Consider the following 10,687-nt stretch of genomic DNA (forward strand, 5'->3'; position numbering starts at 1 on the left):
GTTTGCGTTGCATTCCGGCTCGCGCAGTGTCACTATCTTAGACGAGCGTTTTAGCTCCTGAAGCTGCTCATTGGAAATGCTTTCACAGAGATTGGGGGTTGTTTCGTTGGCAGTGGGGAAGCGCGGTGTATGCATACAGCTCGATCCCTTTTGCTATGCATAGGCCACTGATAAGAAGTGACCAAATATCAGTGGCTGTCGTCCGTTTGGTTAGAAGAAGCGGTGTGTGTGTGCGTATCTGTGTGTGTTTGTGGGGCAGCAGGCGACTACAATCTCTCGGCAACCTCGGGCTCGGCAGACTCCCTGTTCCCGCACCGTTGTTGATATAGACCGTCCGAAAGACTTTGTGGCAAAACGGGTAACGATCCGCCATTCGCCTCCCCACCTCAATTGGGTACATCACCCCGGAGCAACAGGGTACAGCAACAGCAAAACGGTACTGTACACCTGCTACAGCTGCTGGGTCCGGTTGGGAGGGTGACTGTATGTTTGTGTGGAAAAATCCTCCCTTTCTACTAAACGGATGATGCGAGTCATGGGGCAGAGTGTACGCTGGGAAGGAAAACAAGGAGGAAGGGAGCAAGCGGAGCCGCTTGTCTTGATGGATGGTCCGGCACGTTCGTCAAGGAGGGATAGGGGGGGAGAGAGAGAAAGGGGACCCGAGTGGCGTTACCGGTAATAGTCGAGCAATCTTCGTTATCAAAAGTCCGCCCGATGGATTTGAGCGCCTCGTCACGGGAACGTTTCAGTCGACGTGTGTTGCACCACTCGCAAATCATATCGCGGGCTCAGTTCACGTTCAACCGAAGACACGGGATCGTCTAGCGTCTAGCGTTTTGCGAAAGCATCTGACATTGGTTTACTGTTTGTTTGCCGCTAAAATTGTTCTCATTTTGCTCGTAACAAGAACAAAATCGTAAGGCGCGAATTTGCAGAGGAGGTTGTGATGTTGGCAGAGTTTTCTGTGCAGTGCTTGGGAGGTTGAAGGTTTTTTTTTCCTGTTGTTAGTAAATAACCAAACTGCGTCAGGGTATTGCGTTCCCGGGGGGTGTGGAGTGCGGGTGGTGTGTCATGGTGTTGTGGCGGTGGCAGAAATAGTATTTGCAAAACAGATTGTGTCGATCACTTCTGATCCATAGGGTGTGTGAAGTGTGTGTGTGCTTCAGACATTGTGCGAGCCAGTGGAATTATAAACCTGTTCCAAGGAGTGTACATCGTTTATAGTGGTACACTGTAGTTGCTACCTCCACCGGATACATTCCCTTTTTCTTCTCCGTGCTGCGTAAAGACAGCTTGCTGGCTCCGCAAGCTACATCACCAGTTTCACACATGGTACAGAAGATGGGCAAAAGAATTCCTGAATTTTGCGTCCTCCGACGCACCCGGTACAAGAAAAGCCAGAAGAGACGTTTCCGTTTGGTAAATGAAACATGCCTTATTGTTTATCTTATTTTAATAGCTAAAACAGCGATAATAAAATTTAAAAAAAAAATACTAATTTGTATGACTTTCTTCTTTACAGTTATCATGAAACGGAAAACTCTAGTCTGTCAGTTTGCTTCCCCTCTAGACGTAGACGTGCACAATACACCGCAGGTATGGAGCTGCTTTGAAAAACAAAAAGCACACCTAACAAAAAGCAAAACTAATTGAGTTGTTCTCCTTGTTCCTAAAAAAAACACAGGCCATCTTACTTGAAGGAAAGTACTGGAAGCGAAAATGCAACGTAATCAAGGCGGAGTATAAAAAATGGCGACGGTTTAACGTAAACAGAGCACTAGGTGCGACCAACATTGTTGATACGGTAAGTGGTCGAATTTTGTTTTTTTATTTATTTATTTATTTATTTTGTTATTTCTTTATTTATTCATTTAATTATTTACTTATTCGTTTATGATATTTTTTGGCGTTTTATGATATTTTATGATTTTATTCTTATGTATTTTTGACATTTGACATTTGACATGTATTTTAGACATTTCATAATCGCTTTTCCATCTTTTATTTTACAATCTGATGTATGCGTAAGGCTTGGCGTATTTTTTTAACACCATGAGTCGACACTACGTTAGTTACGATCGTACTGTTTATTGCTTCCGTGGCATGGTTTTGATAATGTTAGCCGCCTTTTTTTTCGCAACGTGCGAAAAAATCATGCCACCAATCGAGTGTGTCTGTACGCATGTTTCCAAAAAAGAAAAATCGTCAAACCCTCTTATCTGGTGGGGCACGTTTTTATCAGCAATCAAAGTGTAGGCCTTCATTCAGCAAACTGAGCAAACGATTAGATGTGTTTGTGCTATAATGCGTAAGATAGAGTGTACTTGCGTTGGCATATTTTGGGGTCCTTTTTTTTCTTCTTACTCTCTTCTTTCCCTTACCAAAGCTGACCTTGATTTTCTGCGTAAGGTAGTCACTATTCGTGCATGACGTGTACGGTTCGAGCAGATCGTTCAATCATTATGTTCCGATAAGGCAGGGTAGCAGATGGCAACAGAGGTTTGTGTTGTCGAAGGTGCAGTTTAGGCTAAAACAATCGTAGCGTTGAATAGGTTTTTCCTTATTTTATACATGTGTTTCATTTACATCAAAAACTCCACTAGCCAGGAATTAGAAGGAAATATTGGAATCGTTTCGAAATGTCACTAAGTAATCTTCAAAATCATACTTCCGAAATTGTATCAATATCACCAAGTACGTGATCATCGATGTCAGTGCCTGTTAATAATATAAACAGTAAGAGCAACGTTAGCTACATCCATAGATCTTTCAAAACTATGTGCTTACCGTGCAAACGAGTTTGTTGTCCAGAACAAATAATCCACCCGCCATGAAGCGTTGCTGGTTTGTCTGGCTGAGTTTTTGGAGCAGAAACCGATCGACCCACTTCCTCGCTTCAACTCGCTGCGTATTCAATGATCCAACATTGTTGCGCACCGCCACATTAACGTCTTGGATCTGTACCAATAAATAATTATTGAAAGAGAGTGAATTACCCTCAATGTATTATTGTCTTCTTTAGTTAATATGGTCCGTTACCATTGTATCTGACCTGATTGTGGCAGCTATCGCACGCGTATCCCACGACGAGCAGCATGAGAAGGAACAAGCTTTCCCACAGCTGCGTGTGCAGCACCGTCAAGCCGGTGACAATCGGGACAAGCCCGTCCACTGTGCTGCAGAACAGAATGAAATACTGACAGCATAGCTGCACCTGAACCTGTACCAGCATCACTAGCAGCAGCTCCGAAAATATATGGTTGATTTCGTTCACCAAATTCACGGCCGTTCCATACCGATCCACAATTAGGCACCACTGTCGGGCGGTCTTTACCGATGCGCCAAACTGTTCGACTCGATCCTGGAGCTGCCGGAAATGCATCTTAACAACCAGCACGCAGACGATGTATATGAGGATCGCTATCATAGTAACGTACACCCGGACCGCTTCCAAGATGGTGACATACAACGGGAATTTTGTGCTCGAATTGTATTGACTGAGTATCAGCAGGGAAAGATATAGCATTGTTCCGATCGTTATTGCCGTGGCGAACCTTCCCAGCCAGCGGGAAGATTCGTACCAACTATTGCTGCGATCGCCAAAGAATCGCCAGCTTCTGTCGGTGAATAGTGCATTGAACAGGGCCGTAATTCGCACACGCTTGGTAAATGCGATCAGGTGCATATACACGATGGTTACCGGCAATGTAAGCGTGTGCAACATTTGCAGGAAGTTGAAGATGCGTGACGCATCGCGACGTTCACCGTTCCATATCTGTAGCCAGTCGAAGCATAGGTGCACACTGGCTAGTGAGATATTAATACCAAACGCTAGAAGAGACAGGTACGGGTTGACTTTAAATTTATTCTCTTTGCGACAGTAGCGACACGGTACCAGATACAACACATTGCTTACGAAGAATAGCACTCGCAATTTTGCACACAACCGTGCCATGCCTGTACAAGAAGTGAACCTGCAAAACAACTACAACCTTTTTCAGTAGTTTAAACAACTTTTAAGCTACATTTTTCCACTCGATGTTAATAATTAATAATAGCAATAATTTGGATTGCTTTGCGTGATTCTACTAAGTAACTGCTTTAGAATTGCTATAGTAATTAGGTTTGCAATATTTTGCGTATCCTTGCATTACAACATTTATTTTCGTGTTGTGACAAATCATTGCTATTACTTTTTTCTGTCTTGCTTATCTATGGCACTCATCTTAATGAACCTTTAGGTTCGGGTCCGAACCGTTAGCTGTGGTGTTAAGGTTTGTGTTTAGGTACGAAAGACGCTCCGGCTGCAGCTGGTCAAACTGTACCAATATAACCAAGTATGTAAAGATGGAGCTAAGCACCTACGAAGAATAGGTTAGTGCATGTTATACCCATTGCTATTATCGTCTATGTGCTATTTCGTCTGCTAGATCACTTGAACTAACAAAAAAGAGCTATTTTTAGCAGCTTACCATATGAATCATCGCGTAATCTATATCGAACATTCCGCAGACCGAAAAATTTATTTTGCGGCTCAAGTTCTGTAGTAAAAACCGGTGTATCTGAGTTGTCACACGTGAGTTTCGATTTCGATCGTCGTCCAAACGTCGCACGAGTTGAGCCGTTTGTTGAAGCTGTAATATGAAAATAGTGTTGTTTTCAAGCTATAGCAAGCAAGAAAATCGATAAGGTGGATGTACTAACCTCGCCACATGTCCTTTGGCAGCCGGTAACAGTAAGCAGGACAACTGCACCGTAGATAGTCTGCCACAGCTGGCGCAGTGCCCACTGTACATAATCTATTTCTAAGTTTTCCATAAACACTGGACGGTCCAGTGCCAGTACCGCGTAGATATCGAACACCAGATAGACCATCTCGATTAGCACGAGCAGAACGATCATCGTCAGTGGCATCGAGAAGCACTGGTCAATCTGCCGTAGCTGTGCCGCGTATAGCTCGAACCGTTCGACGAAATAGTACACCGCCTTTTCCTGGGCAGGGTGACGTCCACAGCTCAGTTTGCCCAGTATCGACAGCTGTCTCATACGTACTCCGATCGCTCCCACACATACCCGATGAATGATGCATAGATAGCCGATGCCAAAGATCTTCAGCGCCACGCTCATACTCAGTATGCGAAGGTTCATGTCCCGATGATAGAACATGTTGATAGACATCATCGTCAGCATTGCAAATAGAAGACCAGCAAAGGGGCGTCGATTGTCATACTCCATCTCGGCGCTCTCGTACCGATCAAGCAGCCAGTCATCTTGGAACAGTACATTCATTAGTCGCGTGTACCGGTGCCGCCGGCCAAACGTGTTCAGCAACGTACAGGACACAATTGACACGTAAACCGCAATCTCGATGCTTCCAACCGCAACCATGATGGGTGAAATGTTCTCCAGGTAGAACGCGATCATAAACTTTAGATCGAAGTACCAAAAAGGAACCGTCATGCCGATGCCGAACGCAAACGCTAGTTTGTTGACGGTTCGCTGTTCAAATTGATCGTTTTCCGTGTTGTAGCTGCAGGGTACGAGATAGAATAAGGCCGCGGCTTGGAATATTCTAGCGTGTCGCCTGTAGTAGCTGGACATTGCTGAATGGCCTACGGCCCCGAATGATACCGTAAGAAGCGTACCACGCGAACTGACCGAACTTACATCATAGCACCGTTCGAATTCCCATCCTTTAGCCTGTGACGTCGATTAGCACTAACAGAACATCTGCTGGGTTATTGTGTTATGACTACTTCGGACTTTGACGTACATTAATTAGCTTTGGAGCCTTCAGGATAAAATATTCATGCGCTTGATGGATTTGCGGGTCAACCGACGCGTTCTGTTCTATGTTTTCGGTTCTATTTAATGAGGGGTTTGTAATATCTTTCTGAAATCTTTTCCAAGAAATCTAGCTGACGTCAGAGTTTGCATGATGTGGAATGAAGTTGCAGTTCATTGCACACTCTATTTTTATTACAAACTTATGATTAATTAATACCGAGGACTCTGTACGGAATTTGTCTTTAAATCACATCAATGTTTATTGAAGTCAAGTCTCCAATCAATCATCCCCGTAAACAGCTATGAAGTGTTGCTTTGTTGTAGTCTTCTGATCCCTTTTCCAAATTACTGAACACTTGAACATTGAAAATCGTTGCTCCTATTAAGTTTAAATGTTTTAGTTTAACCACTTTTTGCCCTCTCTCTCTACGGCTGAACAGTTGACACGTTGCTTGTGACATTGTAGCCATCTCCAGATTGGGTTAAATCGGTTTCCAGTTGCTTGAATTGTATTAGTATCACCAGGTACGTTACAATAGAGCTGAAAACCTATGTGATGAAAAAGAATTATTTTAAATTTACGGAATAAATTTTATGAAACCTAAAAAGCCTACCATGTAAATGACGGTATTATCGATGTCGAAGAACCCACAAGCTGAGAACTTTTTCTTCTGGTGCAAATTTTTAAGCAAAAACTTTTGTATCTGTTTGGCAGCGCGTGTATTCTGTAGCCGGTAATCGTCAAAGTGCCGTGTACAGAGGGCCGTCTCTTCTACCTAGTTAAACGAGAAAACAGAATGGTTTCATGGTAGCGTAGAACGCATTGGAATGATAAACTTTGATGGGAACATTCGTGTTTGGATCAATTTTGAAGTATACCTCCTCAGATGCTGTACTGCAAGCGGATATACAATAGTACCCTAATGCACCATACACCGTTTGCCACACTTGGCTAAATAACGAATAGAAAAAGTTGTCCGCAACCGGCATCATCGTGCCCGTTTCTATCGTACTGTACAAATGTTCTGCCAAATAGATCAGTTGTAACATCACCAACAACAAGACCAGTACTACCGGGAACGAGTAACAATCGTCAACTTCGCCAATCAGGCGCGAGTAGCGATCGTAACGATGCAAGAAGTAGTCCAAATGTTGCTCCAACTCTTCACTTGCGTACAGAACCCGCAGCTGTTCCATGCGCTGCCCAATAGCTCGCACATGCAGTCGATGCACGAAGATCAACACCCAGATCGCAAAAAAGCGTCCCGCCGTCATCATCCTCAGGATCTTAAGTTCTGCTGTTTTTAAGTGGAACAACTTGATAAACATGCCAAAAAGTATGAACAACGCAAACGCTAGCAACCTCCGGTTGTCATTGTAGCGTGCGTCTGCTGAATTTGTGGGACTGCAGCGATCCAATATTCGGTCGGGTCGAAACAGCACATTCATCAGCCGTGTGATACGTTGTCGCTTGACGAACACATTTAGTATGGTGCATATCACCACGCTAACGTATATTAGCAGCTCGATGCCACCCACCGCCGCAAAGACGGTTGTGTATGTGCGCAGAACATTGGTAGCCATAAGGTGAATGTCGTACACCCAGAAGGAAATCGTAAGCACCAGAGCGACACCAAACACTGTTAGATTACTTTTGGTGGCTACAAAATGTCCTAACTCCTCGTTGTAGCTACAGGGTGTGAAGTAGAGCAGCCTTGAGATTTGAAATATTCGACTGTGCTGTCTGTACAACGAAGACATTTCCGGTCAGCTACAGCACAGTTGCATCCATCTGTATGAACTTGTATCTACTGGCCGGCAAAAGTTGAAGTAACAAAGGTTCGGTATGATGCGTTCTATGAACAATTAGACAAATTGCCTTGCAAAGTGCTTCTCACCGTGTGTTTGCTGATATGTTTAAAACATCACATCATTACGTTTTCATTGGGAAGACTGCCCCCACACATATTGAATGATTACTACTTTGTTTGACGCTTGCTCGCAGGACGGCACAAGTAGTAGGTTACCATACATCAGTTGCGAAAACTGGCTAGTGATGCATCGCTGTACGTTGGTGTAGTGTTCCCATGATAAATGGGAATCACCTGTCCTGTATGGAACACTCGGAACCATTTGTATGTAAAATATGCCAGCTCAATCAATGCCTGCAGAAGCATCCTCAGCAGTGGTGCGGATAAGCATTGGTTAATCCGTTCAATCTGAGCGATATTTGGTCCGCAAACATCATATTCAATAGCTGCTCGATCCCTTTTCGATGTACGTAGCTGTTACACACCGCACAGATCGGTACTGTGGCGAACACGGTTAGTTCCACGATAAACACTGCGAGCGTAAAAGCTGACTGGTCAGTGTTGTAACTAGCTAGCACTATGAAAAAATTATGGTAAATGAAACCGATCGAGAAGAGCAATCCGATGGCCAACGATATGAAATTTCAACACCTTTCAATAAAACGATTTTTGGCTGTGTAATACACTATAAGCCGGTCTCGTGTTACAGTCGTCAACTCGTACGGCTTAACAACATGCCCGTCATGGGCTCAAGCCCCAAATGGACCGTGCCGCTATACGTAGGACTGACTATCCTGCTAAGGGGGGTAATCCATAAGTCACTGAAAGCCAAGCTCACAAGTGGTACGCAGGCCTTGACCGACAACGGTTGTTGAGCCAAAAGAAGAGAAGAAGAATACACTATAAGATGATTTTGTGTAGCGATAAAGTCGAGCGCAGGCAGACATTGTTGTGTGGCTTGATAAAAAAATGTTGGGTACGCGGGAAGAATGAAATAGAAAACATGTCACAATAATGCTAATTATTGGCTAGCTTTTGCCTGTAAGTTAAATAAATTATGAGAAGACAGTTTTGTGTTTATTCACATGTATATGTATCAACATAACTGATTGACGTAACGATACACACATAGGAATTCTTAGAAGAGCTAACACACAGTGAACATTCATTCAGCGGTGACTCCCTTTTTTATTTAATTCGTGTAGTTGTCCTGCATATTTGTGCTATGATAACTTATTAAGCCATCTTATATTTATAATTCGAACTAATCCTTAGATCAACGACTATTATCACAGAAATTGAAAAGAAATAAAAGGCTTGTCTTATACCAAGCATGCGAGAGGATAAAATCAAATTGGTCAGTCCAGACGTTAAAATGCCTTGCTATTGATAATATAGGATAGCGTGCGTCTTGGTACGGTATTCAGTAAGCTGCGCGATCGAAGGGTTCTAGCAGGTGCATACATGATAAACTTTCCTAGTAGGGGAGGTGCATCTAATTCATTCTTTAACAATTTGCAGACAAAAACATTTTGAAAACAGCCGGTAGTCCATCAGGACCAAGAGAGAATGAACTATTCAGATTTTGCAGTTTGCATACTCCCAGAGGAAGGGTAGAGATTCAATAATCGAACGTCTACCGCATCGCGTAGTATTTGCTATCGTGTGAAACTAAGTTCATTGGTCTGCTTATGAAATTATCTTTGAAACATATTAGAGAACACATGCTCACATGTTACCGGTACATTACAACAAACGACTTAAGCACTAGTAGCCATAACCCGAGGCAGAGATGAATTATTCCGTTTTTATTTATAATTAGTACCATACCAACAGTACCGCGTTTTTTACACCGTTTTCGAGCCCAAATTAACAATGTTAAGTTGCTTTTGAACATTGTTCAAAAGCAAGGTCCGGGTCTATGAACATGTTGCGGCAACAGTTGTTCAATGGCATCATTTTTGGCATTCATTTTGGGCAACGAAATGAACATAAAAGAAACGAATTGGAGTAATATAAACGTACGTTAATATTGGGGAACGCAAATGTTTACTTGCTATTGAACAATTCATCAGAATTTCAGTTGGCCGTTAAGGCCCGGGTCTATGAAAGTGTTGCGGAAACATTTGTTGCCAAATCGTAAGGACGAACTGTTGCAGGAATATTTTCGGCCCTTTTTGCTCACCAAAACAAATAAAAAATAATTTTAACTTAAATTTAAAATGCTAACAACAAATATGCTCACTGAAATTTGTGCACAGTGCCATTGAAAAAATGTTGCCGCAACATGTTCATAGGCCCAGGCCTAAATGATTACTTCTAGTTGAACAATGGTCAAAAGCAACTTCACATTGTTTACTTGGGCTTGAAAACGTTGTCGGCCGTATCGGGGAGTTCGTTCGTTCCCGGGAACGTTCGCCGCGACGCTCATTTTCACTCATTTCATAGCTCTCTATGATCAAAAATTAGAAAACCGTCTAGGTTTTGTTCTGCCCAATCTAGTGGTAGGGGAAGGTAGGTAAAGACGGACACTGCGGGTAAGATGGACACTTCTCATAAATGCATCAAAATGATATTTTTTCAAAAATTCAACAATGCAGCATCCTAACTTAAAGATAAACAACAAATTTGAGAACATTTTTGGCATAATTGGCACATTTTGCATATAAATTGTTTAAATCCACGAACAAAATAAATTTTCAATCATGTGCACCCTGGTGGATCTAATTTGACTACTACGGATCTTAAGCTCTACAACTTGTATTCTTTATATTTCCGGAAGTTTTATTTCATGAATGAGTTGTCGTGATCATTAATGAAAAAACTGGCGAAAGAACTAGAATGAAAGCAATACTAAATATTGTTTTCTGGTGGTTTAAACATCCTGACACCAAAGCGGGAATGACGGACACCTAGTCGTAGGGAAAGATGGACACCAGATTTGTTTGCTTTATTTTACTTCTTATATCAATTGGTGATGAATAGATTTCTTCAAATACCTTAAATACGAGTATTCCGAAGTTTTAAACCAATCAGCAACTTAAGAAAGTATTGAAATATGCAAGAAATAAAACACCAGTCAAAATAGT

At 42.5% G+C, this 10,687-nt stretch overlaps 1 protein-coding gene across 2 annotated transcripts in view; it reads left to right on the top strand.

Annotated features, from left to right (window-relative positions):
- The window catches only part of LOC5668072 (protein WBSCR14 homolog), a 51,404-nt gene that overhangs the window by 11,228 nt on the left and 29,489 nt on the right, over positions 1–10,687 (top strand). Inside the window, exons 1-3 of one of the 2 annotated variants that reach the window (XM_061655323.1) lie at positions 756–1,419; positions 1,523–1,596; positions 1,685–1,804. In XM_061655323.1, coding sequence (XP_061511307.1) covers positions 1,528–1,596; positions 1,685–1,804 — 189 coding nt within the window. In that variant the 5' untranslated portion in view covers positions 756–1,419; positions 1,523–1,527. Of the gene's footprint in view, positions 1–755; positions 1,420–1,522; positions 1,597–1,684; positions 1,805–10,687 lie in introns of those variants that run through there. The other variant, XM_061655322.1, reaches the window with a different exon arrangement.

The sequence above is a fragment of the Anopheles gambiae genome, chromosome 3, assembly GCF_943734735.2.
Source record: "Anopheles gambiae chromosome 3, idAnoGambNW_F1_1, whole genome shotgun sequence".
NCBI lineage: Eukaryota > Metazoa > Arthropoda > Insecta > Diptera > Culicidae > Anopheles > Anopheles gambiae.